The 17,925-nt window shown below is 40.6% G+C and overlaps 1 protein-coding gene across 1 annotated transcript in view; it reads right to left on the reverse strand.

Moving 5' to 3' along the window:
- ldb3a (LIM domain binding 3a) overlaps nt 1–17,925 on the reverse strand; it is a 190,438-nt gene that overhangs the window by 44,728 nt on the left and 127,785 nt on the right. The window contains exons 11-12 of the mRNA XM_080215604.1: nt 8,048–8,224; nt 3,042–3,152 (exon numbers count right to left, since the gene is read on the reverse strand). Coding sequence (XP_080071730.1) covers nt 3,042–3,152; nt 8,048–8,224 — 288 coding nt within the window. The remainder of the gene's footprint in view (nt 1–3,041; nt 3,153–8,047; nt 8,225–17,925) is intronic.

Raw genomic sequence — 17,925 nt, forward strand, 5'->3', positions numbered from 1 at the left:
AAAAGGTCCAGATCAACCCAAATCCCGTGGCTTTGGGCAGTTATTTCTGACTATTGTGGCATTTTAATGCTGAAGAACTACCAGACACCCTCAGATCATGTAGGCTGAGATACACCACCCTCAACAGCCCTTATTATAGGTTAGAGATTAACAGCATAGGAAGTGGCCGTTCAGCCAGTTATGTCCATGCTGGTCATTTCAGAACTATTGAACCATAGAATAGAATGCTTACAGTGCAGAAAGAGGCTATTCAGCCCATTGAGTCTGCATTGATTCTGTGAAATATTATCTCACCAAGGCCCTTCCCTCCACCCTATCCCTGTAACCCCACGTATTTACCATGGCCAATCCACCTAAAGTGCATATCTTTGAACTGTGGGGGGAAACCAGAGTACCTAGAGAAACCCATGCAAACATGGGGAGAACGGGCAAACTCCATATAGTCACTGGAATTGAACCTGGGTCCCTGGTGTTGTGAGGCAGCGGTGCTGATCACTGTGCCACAGAAAGGAAGATAGTTGTTGTTGGAGAAAATCAAACCAGCTCCATGACATAAGGGTTAATCAGACTGCATCTACATCCATCTACCTTCAATTGCTTCATTAAACAGCTTCCCTTACGTAAACTCAGAGTGGGGCTGTTCGCTGAGTTTGCACATTGTAAACTCTTTAGATGATGATCAATGCGTGCAGCAAGTGCAACATTCACCCGTCTCCAGCAAAAGAGAGGCTAGCAACCTTTTCCTGATTTTCAATGGCACTATCTTGTCTAGTACACAGCCATTTGTTTTGAATGATTAATATCCGCATCAATGAGTGAACAAACTCCTTTCAGGTGTGTTGAGTATTTGCTAAAATTGGAACTGTAATTTCCAGCCTATAATATGGGGTATATTGCTGATGAAACAAGTGTTTCTGTATATGTGTTAATCCAGTTTTTGTACCCACTGAGCTCAGTCCCATTGATGACAATTCTCCTCATGAAATTATATTTTACGTCAACCAGAAAATATACCTCAAACCCAGGAGCCAGCTAAACCCCCAATGAACCATGCCAACAATCTTGACCACAGAACCCATTGGCTCACATCAAGGCAACAGCTGAAGAATTGAGCTAGGAGAAACACATCTGCACCATATCACTCATGCCTGCCCTGTGTCCCTCCTGTCTGCCCTGAGTCCCCCCCCCCCCGCCTGGAGACACTGCCCCTGCCTGGAGACACTCCACTCCCATCTGGGATGTATTACCCCATTGCTTTTTCCTTCAATATAGTATATTTCCTTTTTAAAAGGAGGCTGATCTATTGTAAATAGGCAATTCATTGTTGCCTATTTACATAGGAAACATCAGTGAGTATTAGCAAATACTAAGGGGGCAATCTTAACAAAAATATTTGAAATGTGAACAAGCGTTAAAACTGGAGAGGATCACACTGATTTTTTTTGGGGAAAGTGGAGAATCGAATCTTAGCTCATTCTGTAGAAAAAAATTATTACAAGATCTGTTTCCTGCCAGCAGGAGAAGTGGGTGGGGTCTAAGATCGCTGGAACCTGGCAAATTGCAGCAGGGAGCTCCATTGCCCCTTCTCAGATCCATGCCTTCTGTGAACACAGAAACCTGTCAGTCACTGCCTCTCCCAGCTACCACTGGCCTCTGCGGCCAATCGACGCCCCCCCCCCCCGCCACTATTGTTGCCGTTTGCGACCGATCTCCCCCCCCTCCCCGCTCCTTGCCCAATAACGCCCATGGACTGGCCAATCAGTGGTTGCTGAGTGCGCTGCATTCCCACCCCTCTCTGATTGCAGTTGCAGAGTGTGCAGCATTCTCCACACTGTCCCTCCCCATCCCTGGCCAGCCTATCTCCTTAAGGTCCTGCTCCTTCCCAGTTGTCCTCACCCCCCCCTCAGGCCCTGCTCCCTTGGCACTGCCTGGTTGCCAGTGGGCACTATCAGGGTGCTAGACTGGCAGTGTCAGGCTGGCACTGCCCAAGGGGCACCCCCCTTCTCTTGATCTCCCAGGGGTGTTTCAACGACCTTTATTACACCAGTGGGGTCAACACATGGGGACCATATGTGATCCTCAATGGTGAAGGCAAGTGAGCCCAGGGGATTGTGTCCCGGGCTCACTTGTAATATTTAAATTCTAATTTAAACTGAATTTTCAAATTACAATCAGCCTTGCGCCCTTTTTGGTCATGAGACTAATTTTGCTGGATATCTTGGCTCTCTCGTTATCTTACTAGCTAGCCCTGCCCATCGACTGTGGGACAAAATGGTAAGGTTGGAACCACAGAGTCATGGATCAGCGACCATGTATTCAAATACATGTTTTTTGTTTCTTTCATGGGATATGGGCAACACTGTCAAGGTCAGCATTTGTTGCCAATCCCTAATTGCCCTTGAATTGAGTGGCTTACTCAGCTATTTCAGAGGACAGTTAAGAGTCAACTACATTGCTGTGGGTCTGGAGTCACATCTAGACCAGCCCAAGTAAGGATGGCAGATTTCCTTCCCTAAAGGGAATTAGAAATGAGGTGACTTTTTACGTTGATAGTTTCATGGTTACCATTACTGAGACTAGTGTTCAAAGGCAGATTTTTTTAACTAAATTAATTGAAATTCCACCAGCTGCTGGATTTGAACTCACGTCCCCAAAGTATTAGCCTAACGCTGTGGATTACTGGTCTAATGACATTTGCACTACACCACCATCTTCACCATCATCTCTTTAAAAAATGATTTCCAATTGACAACTTCAAAGAAGCTCAATTGGGTGCTTTTTTTCTTAAATTTCCATCTTTATCTGCAGTTTAGAATGGTATTTCACAATCAAGATGTTTTCATCGTAAAGGAAATGGGAGGGGATGGAGAAGGATGTAGGGGGGTTAATTAATGTGGTCCACTGTGTGCTGGAGTCATTTACTATAGTCTGGAACGCTCCGGGCATCCAATGTTTATTGTTAGTGACACCTTTTCTGTAGCAATGCTTTACATAAGGTCCATATCGAGAGATGGAAAGTAGGTGAAGGGAGATGGATGTACCTAGTCTGCGCAGAGATGATAGCAGTTACAGTGGCCGCAGCCAGGGATGTAGTCCTGGACCCAGCAAGCATTCCAGGCTGCATGGGTGAAGCAATGGAAGGCGCAGCCACTCTGAAGAGGACACAGAGCAGAGAGAGAGAAAGGCATCAACACCACAAAGACGTACATAGCTCAACACTACAGCTTGCATCAGCACACACCACTTAAAGTACAGCATTAGCTTATGGGCAGGACCCAGAGTCCTCGGACTGGCCGAAACACTTCACAAAGTTCATGACAAGTAAGATGGTGTCAGGAGCCTCAGACTCTTTCCATCAGTTCAAGTGAATTGACTTTTAATCAATTGGGAATGATGTCTGCAGATATTGCAAGTGTGCAGCCCTGCATGAAATGCGCCCTGTTTCCAAGGCAACTGACCCTTCCATGGACAGTCTAATCTTACTTCCTGGTTCTTCATCCTTTTTTTCAAAAATAATTTCTGTGCTTCTATAGATTACGTAATTAAAAATAATTTATGATTTCACTTCCAATGATATAGAAGAGATATTATAGAGGAGGAGTTGTGAAGGACAGGTTACACACCCATAACCTAATGGCAGTAAATCAAAAGTCATGCTTAATCTGGAATTTAGCTCACCAGGATGTGCCAGAACTGTGGGACAGCTGGTGTGCCAAAACCCAATATTAATGCTCATCTATTTATTCATTCTTGCCTTAGCAATACAGGAAAACAATGGAGAATATCACTGCTAAACCCCTAAATTTGCACAATTTACAGACTAATCTGGCAGAGGAAATTCAAATACAGATTGTAAAATGGCTGCCAGTAGTATGGATTTACTTTGGATTTTTATGGATTTTCAACACTGCAAGGTTTGATGGAATATTTCTTACTTAGAATTAAGTTTATGAATGTAACTATGTCACAGCTCCTCCATGGTTCTCCGGTAGTGCAGTGTTGGCTCACAGCAATGCACTTCCAAATAGCCACCAAAGCAAGCCAAATAAGCCTGACTACCTAAAAAGCACTCTCTATTGTTTTTGCATTCTCTACTCTTCTTCTCCTATCCTAAAGGCATCAACTGAGCAATTCCATCTGTAAGTCTTCCAATACTTTGCCCAAGCTCCAATGTTTCATGCACCAGTCAAGACTGTGAATGTTGTTAGCCAAACTGGACATTGTCACAACAGTTCCAACAGGGGCCTAAGGCTGCTGCTCAGCAGTAGGAATGCTGCCCAGTTATTTTCCAACCCCAGGAATGCTGATGCCTAGCCCAGCAGTTCTCCCAGCTGAGATTAGCGAATAGTTGAGGAAATGAACTGGAATCTTTTCCAGTCTGTAAGGTTCTGCATGATCCACTAAACCACTGGGATGGCTAAGCTTACGTATGTGAAAATGACATGACTTCACCAATTCTAGTTAATACACTAACAGAACTCCAGTAACGCACTGACATCTGTTTCTTATCCTCTGGCTTATGTCACATAAACCTTCGTAAGCAATGACAACATTTTCCTCAGTTGAGGTATTTTTCTGTGTTCAGTCACAGTAATATAGTAATAAAGTTCATAAATAATTGGAAATGACTACAGCTACTGTGAAGTCTGTCAACGCTGGAAATGAATTTGCCCCAATTAAGGAACCCGCTAAACAGCACTTTGGGACCGTTTGTTCAGATATCCTCTGCCCCCACAAACTGCACAAACAAATTGGGAAAGCTATGATAGCCCAAATCTATTTGGGCAGCACGATGGCACAATGGTTAGCTCTGCTGCCTCACAGCGCCATAGACTTGGGTTCAATTCCGGTCAATGTCTGTGTGGAGTTTGCATGTTCTCCCCGTATCTGTGTGGGTTTCCTCTAGGTCCTCTGATTTCCTCCCATAGTCCAAAGATGTGCAGGTTAGGTTGGTTGCCCATGCTAAATTGACCCTAGTGACCCTAGGGGGATTAGCAGGGTAAATATGTGGGGTTTCGGGCATAGGACCTGGGTGGAATTATGTTCGATGCAGACTCAATGGCTTCCTTCTGCACTGTTGGGAATCTATGATTCTTTGAAATCTGAGCTAAAGTAATCCAGTCCGCTTTTAAAAGTGAACATAATAAATAATAAGCGTGAGGTGATTACTTTGGCCATAAAAATATCCAGCAGTAATTTTATTTTGAATGGAAGTAGTTGTGAGAAGAGCAGAGGGATTTGGATTACAGCTTCAAAGAACATTAAAAGACAGAGGCATGGGTTGATAGGTCTGTAAATAAAAGTGGGTAGAACTATTATGAGGCATAGAATATAAAAGCTAGGAGGTATCAATCGGTGTGTCTATGTAAACCTTAAAAAGATCTCAATTCGTATCAGGCTTCAGTTTTAGTTCAACAAGATTCACTAGGATGCTCCTGGGTGTAAAAGGAAGAACAAATCACATAAAATGAAGGAATCAAATGCAGTGTTTCTATCATTAGAAAAAAGGCAGATTACAGGGTAATATAATTGAATTGTTTAAAATTGGAGATGGATGAGTTGGACTAAGAGTAACAGAATGTTTCAGTTGTTGAGGTGTGTAGAATAATGGAAGAGATTTAGATTAGGAGCAGGAGAAGCATCTTCTCGTAGAGAATTCACTCCCAGGGTTCACTGTTGAAGCAAAAACTGTCAGTATTCAAGATTAAATTGGCTAGTTAGTGAAATAAAATGTGATAAAAGAATGGGGCATCAGGGCAAATAAAGATGATTATAATGTTTTCCCATGTGGAAGATAAACACTGACATCAACTGGTTGGGTCAAATAGTCTATATCCATGTTGCACCTTTAACATATTGCCCAACCAACATAACAGTACCATCAGGCTAGGGAGATGGTGGTCGATTGAATAAGAAACAACACTCCAGACATTTGATCTGATATTTTTGATGAAAGGACAAAAACAGACTTGACTGTAATGTATAACAACTTGTATTCCTAGTGACTCCTAGAGATGGTCTGAGGAATAAATACCAGTATGGACCATTTGGGTCAAAGGGCCTGTTTTTTGTGCTTTAGATTCTATGTAATCATTGCAGCCAGAGATCAGCAAAACAACCAAAACAGAGAAACACACTTTGCCTAGTGGGGAGTACAAACAGCAAAGTAAATCTAATTCTCTTTGTTGAGTAAGAATTCACCTAAATGGGCTAGTGTACACGTGTTATTGTTTGTAAGTTATGTAAACACAAACAACTTTCATCATATTCCATGTTCCAAATATTTTGTCCACTATTGGGATATAGAAGCTTATGAACCAAACTAAATCATGCTTTGGTACATGTTAACTTGGCTAATCATTGGAATAATTAAAGCGGTATGCATGCTTAAGATATGGAGACCACAAGGGAGTTTCATCATTATGCTCCTTGATCCTGTTACTGTGCTAGTAAATATAAGAGGTAGAAGCAGGGGTTTGGTTAAAAAGCAGGTACTACATTTATAATAAGCAAGATAAATACAATTTGTTGCAACGTGGAGTGAACAGGAGACCTACAGTTACAAACTGAGAGTGTGGAAGATAAAGCCACAAAGTGGCAAGTAGCATTTTGGGTATTTTGAGTATTATAAAGAGAGTCCCAGGGCAAGGAGACAATTTGAAATTTGCACAGAGCAGTGATTAGGCCAGCATTAGAATATTTGCATATTTACAGAATGAACATTAAAATGAAAGTTCACTGGCAGTTGAACAAAATAGCTCCAGGATGAAAACCTATAGCTAAATGATAGTGGGACTGTTTCCATTGGAGCTGAAAGGCCAAGTATTTTGAGTAACATATGGAAGGCTGTTTCCTCTGTTTGGGAGTTAGTTGTGAGTGGTCAACAATTTACAACAGTCACTACAAGAGTGAAAAGAAACGTTAGAAGAAACTTACACAGCAAGTTATTTTAGCTGAGGCAGTCAAGGAATGAACAGTTAAACATTTGAAGCAGACACAGGCCAAAGGCAAGAGAGCAGGACAGGGGAATCGTTTTGGATTGTTTTAGTAAAATCTGGCACAGACATGCTAGACTATTTCCGTAAACATCTATGGTTCTATCCTGAAATTTAGTGCCCTGTCTGTAAATAATTAATCTCTGGGAGGAAAAGCAATCAATACAGAATTGATCAATCACAAAAGACAGCAAGCTTTTGTCAGCTGCGCTAGGTTCAACAAGTGCAGAAACCCATTACTGTTTAAAATGGAGACATAGCTCATGGAGAAATCTCATTTCTCTTTTCCCTCAGAATGCACAGTCTTCCCCAATAGAGGTACAACCCACAATCCCTTAGAACCTAGGCACAGGAAGGAAAGAGGCAAGACAGAGAGGATCAAACATGTGCGTAAAGATCAATTAGAAGATGGCAGCTTATAAGCAGAGAGCACAAGTAAACTTCCTGTTTCTTATCCAGCTCCAAGCACTCTATCTATTGATTGGGCCATTTGCTGTTAATGTATGTGGAAGAGTCTCAGAGTCTGGAGTTCACCAATCATCACCCTCTGGATTGTAATCTGCATAGCTTGGCTTTGGGCAAAGGGCTTCTTCCCGAAAGGATTTCAGTACTGTTATTGAGAGAAAACTTCTGGTCGTGCATAATGAAACCGCCACGACAGCCCCTGAGGAGGTGGGATCATTTAAAGAGAGAGATCTGTGATGATGGAGGAGAAAAGTGAAACTTCATAGTGGACCAGAACTACAGATAAGGGAATATTCCCCAAAGAAATGGTAATAAATCTACTCTTCCCCCAAAGATGCATCAGGGGATAACCCAAGAGGCTCCATACGTACCTGATGTTCAAGATTGTATTTTTTCTACATTAGTACAGACAGCATGTCATTTAATCCCTGCTAAGAACACAGTTTTACTTGCACATACACTGAACAGACAACAATGTACAGGAATTGAATCTTTTCAGGCTTTCCTCAAAGGGCAAAGTGAATCCTGTCTAACAAGGGCATTAGCAAATGGCCACATCACCTATCTTGCTTGCAGAAAATCGATACCTTTGCAGAGCAGGCGAAGCTGGCGCAGCAGGACGATCTTGATTGACAGCAGCAGGTGGCGAGATCGGTGATGCCATCAAGTTAGCGACAGCAGGCGGATTGGCTGAAGCAACAGGCATAGCAGCATAGGCAGGGCTGGCTGCTGACGAAGCTGGCTGAGCGTGCTCAATAGGTGTGCTAATCCAAATTACAGAAGGAAAAACAAATCATTACAAACAAGCCTCAGTGCCAAATAGATTTCAATGTCGAGCCAATGACGGAACAAACACCAGCTGAATTGTGCATCTTGGAAACCACAACATCATCAAACAGCCATTGGGTCCTGGGCCTGAGGGAAAGGCAATCTTACAATTACAATTAGAACAGAATAATTATTCAGTGGGTTGTTATTTTTGGAGATGGAAAATAACATGGATATCAGGATGGAAATCCCAACCGCTACAAAAAGATAAGGCACTGAATATTTTGAATTTTGTGAGGACAGTGTTGGTTCTGTAAAACTATGACAGGAAATACCGCCACTTCCTTCTCCTGTTAATGGCAATGGTTAAAATATTACATTAGTAAACAAACACTGAACAAACTCCATAGTAAAGTGAGCTGAACGCTGCTTTGGCTAATTTCTAGTAGTCAGATCGACTATCCTACAATCAGCCTAGGAAGATTGTTCCACTCCTATAGACTGACAATGGAGTCAATATTATGTAGGAGAACTGAACCAGCAGTTGCAGTGGAACATCTTGTAAAGAACTCAGTGTGTTTGGAAAAATGTCTCAGAATGTCCCATCAATCTGGGAAGAAGTGTGTGAGACCAAATGGAGGGATATGTACATTCAGAACAGCAAATTTTATCCATACATAAATAAAAGTTGCAATGAAATCACTAAGCCATTGTTAAAGTACTAAAAATACTGTGGATACTGGAAATCGGCAGTGAAACAGAGAATGCTAGAACAACGCAGCAGGTTTGGCAGCATCTCTAAAGGCTCGTATGAACTCGAAACATTAATTCTGTTTCTCTCTCCACAAATGCTGCCAGACCTGCTGAATTGTTCCAGCATTTTCTGTTTTTATTTCGTATTGAAGTACTTATACTGGCTTCAACTTGAAAAAAAACTATCTCTAAGTATGTTTTAAGACATTTTAAATAGGTTTAATTGGATAAATGTTAGCAGTGTGAGTTCCCACCTTGGACCCTCACCCTCCAAAACTGGTAGGTGTATAATTTACCACGGTGTGTTTTTTTACTCCTGATTTCTAAGCGTTACAGTTTCACTGTGTGAGGAAAGGATTGCATTCTAACTATGGGCTAATTATCCTATCAGTTATCTGGCTTGGCAATCTGGTGAACTTGAATAGTATACTATTGGGATTTTATTTCTCCAAGATTTAAAGAAATCATTGCTTTTCACGAAAAAGGGAACTTGAATCCCAGCATTCTAATTGCGGCATGGTGGCGCAATGGTTAGCACTGCTGCCTCACAATGTCAGTGTTTGATTCTGACTTGGGTCACATCTGCCCATTGTCTGCTTATGGGTGTTCGGGTTTCCTCCCACAGTTCAAAAGATGTGCTGGCTATATGCATTGGCCCTGCAGAATTCTCCCTCAGTGTACCTGAACAGATGCCAGAATGTGGTGACTAGGGGATTTTCACAGTAACTTCTTTGCTACGTTAATGTAAGCCTACTTATGAGGTTAATAAATAAACTTTACTTGAATCAAATTTCAATCAAAGATGGAAAATGTTTTGGATTGATCGTAGATCAGACATAACAATCCAGGTCTCATTTCATTAAAGGGATTATTTATCAGAAGCAGTTTATTTGGCAAACTCTTCAGTTCAATATAAAGTTAATGGAATGTATTGTCAACTTGGAAATGGAAATGAATATCAGCAGTTTCTTTAACACGTGGACAGTCTGAAAAATCAGTTTTACACTCGGGCACCAAATTGGCAATCTACAGAATATCTCAGTGTGTGTCAGACTCAGGCGGCATAATTCTTACCTAAAGAAGTGTAAATAAATCAAAACACATCAGCAGAACACCTTATAATTGAATCACAGAGAGCGTGGAATGGGAAGAGGTCACAAAGCTTACTCCTTTACCTCCAAGAAGGATTCAGTGTTAGGACTGCAATTGCTTACAATTTACGTAGATGATTTGGAGTTGGGGACCAAGTGCAGTCTGTCAAAATTTGCAGATGACACTTAAGATGAGTGGCAGAGCAAAGTGTGCAGAGAATACTGAAAGTCTGTAGAGGGATATAGATAGTTTAAGTGAGTGGGCAAGGGTCTGGTGGATGGAGTACAATGTTGGTAAATTTGAGGTCATCCATTTTGGTAGGAATATCAGCAAAATGGACTATTATTTAAATAATAAAAAAAATTGCACCATGCTGCTGTGCAGCGGGACCTAGGTGTCCTTGTGCATGAATCACAAAATGTTAGTTTGCAGATGCAGCAGGTAATTAAGAAGGTAAATGGAAATTTTTCCTTCATTGCTAGATGGATGGAGTTTAAAAACAGGGAGGTTATGTTCCAGCTGTATAAGGTGCTGATGAGGCCACACCTGGAGTACTGTGTACAGTTTTGGTCTCCTTACTTGAGAAAGGATGTACTGTCGCTGGCAGTGGTGCAAAGGAGGTTCACTAGGTTGATTCCAGAGTTGAGAGGGTTGATTAATGAGGAGGGACTGAGTAGACTGGGATTATACTTATTAGAATTTAGAAGAATGAGGGGGGATCTTGTAGAAACATTTAAAATTATGAAGGGAATAGATAAAATAGAAGCAGGGAGGTTGTTTCCACTGATGGGTGAAACTAGAACTAGGGGGCATGACCTCAGACTAAGGGGGAGCAGATTTATCACCCAAAGGGTTGTGAATCTGTGGGATTCCCTGCCCAGTGAAGTAGTTGAGGCTACCTTGTTGAATATTTTTAAGGCAAAGATAGATTTTTGAACAGTAAAGGAATTAAGGTTAAAGTAAGTGGCACTGAGTCCACGAAAAGATCAGCCATGATCTTATTGAATGATGGAGCAGATTCAAGGGGCCAGATGGCCTATTCCTGTTCCTAGTTCTTATATTCTTGAGAACTATATTTGTCCTGTTACCAACTGAAATAAAATCATATCCACCTTTATCCCGTCCAAGAAATAACTTGTTGAAATCCATTATACTGTACAGCAATTAAAACTCACTCCAATTAATTTCCAGCATCTTTATCGTGTAGTGAATGAATAATTTGAGTGCGAGTTCCTGATTCCTGATACTTAAGGCAAACCTCCAGACTGCACTGTTTCAGGTAAGTTATAGAAGTGTAGTTGGGAGCTTTGCCTGAAACACTGGAAACCACTATATGTGATTTGGATTCCACTGGCTCAATCAAACAACTGGCAAGTTACACAAATAATTGACTAGTTGCCATGGTTCTGGACAGGAGTGTCTCAGTTCCACTAACAGCTGGAATCAATAACTGACAGAACACAATAACATTGAAATTACCCTGCCTTCACCATTTCACATACATCTCACCCAATGAGCTGCTTGATTTATACCATTAAATGCACATGACTGTTTAGGTTAGTCAAATATAGGCAACGTTATAGAACACTGGAGGAAGCGCAGAGGAGGCGTCCCGTAGCACACACCTGTACACCCTAAAAACAGTGATACTCAGAGTTAGGAAGGAACACACAAGATCCAGTGACTGTGGTGAACATAATCTGGCCTGCACGGTCAAAAATAGAGGCATTCAATGTGCAATCTCGTGCAATAGGTCCGTCTAATAAGTACAAAAGCACTTAATATAGTACACATTATCCAGATTAATTGTCTATATTTAGCACAGGACCTTACAGTCATCTTGTAACAATATCCAAGGAATTTGAGAGAAGAAAATAAAATCACAAAAACATAAACATCTAGGGTTTCAAAAGATCATTGGCCTGAAACTTTTCCTTTTAATATCAAACTCTTTTTCCAAGGATCAAATACATTTGAAGGTATCTATAATTGGCTGATTATTCCAGATATTTATCACATTTACATTAGTCCGTACCCTAGGCTCATTTTCTAATCCCATTGTTATCTTGTTAAAACCTTTGAATTTTTTATGTAATTTACCAAGATTTCCCCCTTAACAATCTCTTTAGACAATCAAGTTGATATTTATTTTAATCATCTGCCCACAGGTAAAAAAAATCACACTATTTTTCTCTGCATTCACTCCTGTACTTGCATACCTCTCTGGCTGTCTCAACTGCACTCCAAGTGAAGTATGCTCAGCGCTTTACCCTGCTTGGATTCACCCGCTGTCCTACTATGATGTCTATGTATCCCAGAATATTTACCTTACAACATTGCTTCGCTGTAGGATTCCACTCAACGCTGTGCTAGCCCAACAGTGTATGATTTACTTGGAAATCAAGATGCATTTTCACCTATTTCATTTGCCTACTGCTTTAACATAATCATTTTGTTTTGTATAAGATATATTCACAGTGTCATTTGGAACTCAGTCTTATTTCTTACCCTTAATTAGTTGGTCCTATATTTAGCCCATATTTCCATGATTTTCTGCTGAATTAGAAGCTTTTAATTTGGAACTTTGTCAAACCTTCTGAAAGCTCGAGTAACAAAGGAAAGTGGCCTGTATACAGCAAAATCAAATGCATTTATCAAGAATGTGTTTACATTTTGCTGAACATTGTTCAGCTCAGAGGAAATTTTCCTTCACCAGAGAGAATTGCCTTGTCTCACACATCCTCAAAGTCTATATAATTCACGTTATGATTTTTGCCTCCTAGAATAATTTATTAGCCGTTGTTTTACAGGAAATCCACCTGCAGGCTTTCGCATCCCAACACCATTGTAATCAGTTCGAATTCCAAAGGGAGGACGGAAAATTACAGGGAGATACCGAGGCTGCATTTCAGACACCTCAAGAACAGGTTTGTGAAGACTTAAGAAAAAACTGGTTACAATTTGAGACAGAGGGGAGGGAAAACAAGGTTAAGAAAGGAAAATAAGTAACCACACAGTATATCACCCCCTGCTCACAAAGATTCAGTTCATCGATTGGGGATTTTACTTCCAGGATAAAGATCCTAATTTTAAAAAGTGCAATGTGCGGATGCTGGCTGAAAACCACATTGGAGCTTGATGTAATGCTCTCTTATTGTCAATCAGGCCAGCAGTACTCACTGCTTCATGTATTCAGTAAAACCACATGAGTGAGACACTACAAGGCTAAGTAATAACAGTGGATCTTTAAGCCAGCAAAAGTGGGTACTTTGAGGAGCAGCTGAGAGAATTGCACTTCAACTTCTCCCTCCAAAAACTTACAAAATACCTTACAGCAGCATTAATCAAATGTAATCTGCAAATCAGATGCTGTTCATATCTGACCTGTAAAAATCCTTTTACTCATCATTGTGCATTTGAACTTCAGTGACCAAAATCACTTATACTGTGCAGCTTACTTTTTAAAGAAAACAGTCTGGAATAGGACAGTCTGGAATAAAATAGACAGTGAGTAGAGAGAGACAGACAGGCATAGAGAAAGAGACAAAGAGAGACACATATGGTAAAAAGGTAAAGTCGCCATAGTCCCAGATGACCATAGACTGCTCTGAATGACATATACACACACACAAAAATGTACAGAGAGAGAGAGAGACACATACACACAACATGGACAGAGAGAGACAGACAGATAGAGAAGGAGAGAGAAAAAGAGACACATGCAGAAGGAGATACAAAGAGAGGAACACGTAAATGTGATCAGAGAGAGAGACAAAGAGACACACACACACAGAAAGAGAGAGAGAGACATGCACACACATGTGCGGACAGAGAGAGAGAGAGAGAGGGAGACAGGCAGGCAGAGACAGTGAGTGAGAGAAGGCACGCACATTACCTGGTCTCAGCAGTTTTGAACCTGTGCTCCATCAAGCTACCAAAGTGAGGAAGAGTGGGTGATGAGACAGGCAGCATTGAAACCGGAATTATCATTTAAAAAAATGGGAAAGTGAGAAGCAAGTAAACAGTCATAGCAGGAAAACATAATTTAAGATAAAACAACTGGAAAAAAGGCTCCTGCAAAATAAGAACCTCCATGCTGATTATATGGAATAATTCTTCAGATAACACTTCCAAATCAGTCCACCATTGGGCAATCCATTTCTCTGCTCACCATGATTGGGCCTCAGGAACAGAAGGATATATTGTATATCCTTAGAAGGATATGATGAAAGAAAAATAATAAATTGTGCCTGTCCTAAAAAATAGATGTTTGCATCAAACAGATGAACATGACCATTATTAATAAAATGGAGATAGGCAAATGCCAGTGGTCTCTGATCAGTCATTTAAAAGTTTAATGCACCAGGAAATGGTTTAAGCTCATGACTGGATGGTCAGACAATAACCAAAACAAAAAGATCCCCAACACTGGCATTTCCTAAAGCTGATTAGAGAGCAATGTTTGGTGGAGACCTGGGATCAGTTAATCCACTGAAATGATGACAGCCTCCGTAGGTGATGGAGAAACTGGTATTTCTCTACTCCCTGCTTTAATTAGAGAAACTGTTTCATTCCCTGGACAGATTTTTTTGTCCTGAGCAAATTCTTATGGTCTAACATTATATATTAGCACTATTGCTGGGTCATTACTGTCTATAGATACCTGTGTTGCAAGAACAGTGTCAATGGGAGCAAATCCAGGGGAGCTCTTGGGAATGGTACCTTGTTGGAACCCCCATGACAATGTTACAGATAAATCTGGTGATAGAGAATAGATTCAAAGCACCTCCGTCATCATGAAATTCAGTGCGAGGTTTGCCCATTTTGCAAAGTAAAACATCCAGAAGATGAGGCAAAGTGTGGGTGAAAGGATGCTTTAAAATTCGTAAGAATTATGAACTCCCAAAGACGTACTTCCACATCTTGTAAAAATTGTACAGAAAGACTTAATTTAAAAAAATCTTTTAATGTCTATTTTATATTAGAGATTGGAGAGCTCACTCAAAAATAGCAGTTTGCCAGTTTTAAATCAGTTGGTCAGCGTCAAGAGCCAGTACTTGTTCAATTCGCAAGAAGTATCAAAGTTCTTTTGTGTTTCATCAACATGGCTGGCAGTTGGCAATGAGATGTGCTTCAATCCATGGTGAACAATTAAAAGAAAAGTGGTGAATCAAAATAAAATCAGTGAACTTGTGCACGGGTGCTGAATGAATTACAATTCCATGCAACCCACCAAACACATGATTAGTTGACACACAAAAAACACTCTCACCATAAGTGATATTTTAGGCTGATTTTATTTCTGTAGTGATGACATTCAATGAAAAAAAATCAACAGCCAAGACAGGCATCGTGGTGTCAGCGGTTCTTCAGGCTTCGAGCAGCATTAGGCCTTTGGCTCACTACCTACCACCCCCACCCTCCATTGCTAAGGTGAGCTACATGGACATGTGTAGGAAAGTGACAGTGAACTAGCTGGGTGTTAATGTTGGGAATGTGGAGTGAAGTGTTTTTAAAGTGATAAACAACTTTTGCTATAAAGTACAGTCAGGATGGAAAACAGAAAGGCTGTTGCTAGAATTTCAATGGCAACCAAAGGTGTTGAGAAGACACCTCAAATTGTTCCAATCACAGAATCACTACAGTGCAGAAGGAGGCCATTCGGCCCAATGAGTCTGCATTAACCGCAATCCCACCCAGTCCCAATCCCCTTAACCCCATGTATCTACTCTGCTAATCCTACTGATAACTAAGGGGCAATTTAGCATGGCCAATGCATCTAACCTTCTGGAGACACATGGGGGGGGCAAATGGTCTTGGGCTACAACTTGGAATGAGCGATTATGACTTGACAGCTCACTGCATTTCTTTTTTGATTGGTTTCAATCAATTAAATGAAATTTGGTTATGATTTAAAATTATAGCTGATCCGCTTTTTGCCTGTTTTGTGCTATGGCCCAGTTCATGCTCATTTTTAAAAACAGGTTTTCAAGAACTGACGGATTTAAAATAACAGTGAGAAAAATGTCTGGGCCAAGAATATTGCTATCAGAATTATTCGGAATGAGGAACTTGCAAAAGCTTGCCATTTTCTTGCAACAGCCTTAAATGAACATAAACATAGCCAGATAGAAGACAGGACAACTTTGCACAAATAGACAATACCAATTACTCTGCAGAGTAAAACTCACAAACTATGACAATCTGCTTGCAACATACCTATGGCTTTAAGGATTCCTAGACAAACAGAAATCCTGCTCATATACACTGAACTGCCATCCAAACAGAGGAGACACCAAACAGAACAAACCAATCGGATATTTCAAATATTTAAACTGTATTTTAATCCCTATTGTCATGTCAATTTCCAAGCAATTAACTGGCTTTAAATATCTGTCACATGGGTAAAGCATTAATGGGAAACAGACTATGGTTAAATGACTGGTTAGTCTAGATTTGAAATATCCAAATAGAACAAATGTAAGAAAGAGATGGATGTGTTAGAGAACTAAACAGTTCTATGGCTACCATTCACAAAACACAACTGTGATTAAAAACAGTAGCCAATCTTCTCAGCAATCACAATAACCTACTGGGTATAAACACTGCCAGCAACTGGGCATAACAATAGAAGGTCTCAGGTTCAATCCCCCAACACATGTGGTGTTAGCTGATCAGATGCAGGTAAACCATTGGGCATTTACAGTTGGACCTATCTCAAAGGAGGGAGAAAAAAATACAGATCAGCCAGGCTATGTGCTCCTGATTACTATCCAGTCAATCTTGCTGAATGTCCAACTGTCAAACAGGGAGTGTAGATTCAGACGAGATTGACAGCCATCAAAAAGGGTGAACATGAAAAATGTCCTTAGGAATGAAGGACTGAAGGATGATCAATAATTGAGCAATAAGTAGCTCTTGTGCAAGGTTACTAAACCATCTCAATTTCCAATGTGGGAATCAATGTCCAGGAGCACAAATTTGCTGATACTTGAGCTAATTAAAGCTACATGGCAATAGGATACTGCACCATCTGTACAGGCTGCTATACAGACGAGGGACAAAACCTTATATATTTACCAACGCTGATTATTGGGTACATTGGAACTTGTCATGTATTGGCTTTAAACCAGATTCAGCATTGATATTGAAATTTGCCCATCAATATCAATTAATTTGTGTTACAAAAGTTAAGACTCTTGAGATGAAGGAATTGATTGTGTTTTGTGGTTGGCATATAGAGATGCAGTATCTCTCTGCTGGCCTACAAAAGGCTACATTAAATACAAAACTTAAGATCTAGAAGATGCCCTGTCTGCTGCAGGCACTGCAGAATTCTTCATATTCTAGAGAATAAGATGGTAGTTGACAACTGTCAAATTTGTGATTTTGTCCCTGAATTTTAGTATTCTTATTTCAATTTCTCCAGAGTAACTTTGTCCACCTTAACGTGGATGCAGTGTGGGATAGCCTGGGTCACGTAACCTCTGTTTGACTGCCATCAACTCTGCTATGTAATTGAGGAGAGTTGATAGTGGTCCAAGTATGATCTTTCCTTGGTTTCCTCCAACTCATTGCACACTATTGGATCTTTACCCTACCCTATGCATGATGGACTTGTTAGAATGTGGTGCGAGATTATCTAATTTACCTCATGATCCCATGTTGAAAATAACATATTTCTCTTGCTATGGTGGCTGAATCTTCAAAACCCAGGACAAAGACTCCAAGGAACAGAAATTTTGCTGTGGGCACTCTTTTTGTTGATGAAAAGAGTTAAGTGAAGAAATAAACCTTGTAACATACAGGCCACAGAAGAGATACTGCGAAAGCCAGCATTACTCATTAAATG

This window comes from Carcharhinus amblyrhynchos, chromosome 31 (genome assembly GCF_965287045.1).
Source record: "Carcharhinus amblyrhynchos chromosome 31, sCarAmb.v2.hapA, whole genome shotgun sequence".
In the NCBI taxonomy this organism is placed as follows: domain Eukaryota; kingdom Metazoa; phylum Chordata; class Chondrichthyes; order Carcharhiniformes; family Carcharhinidae; genus Carcharhinus; species Carcharhinus amblyrhynchos.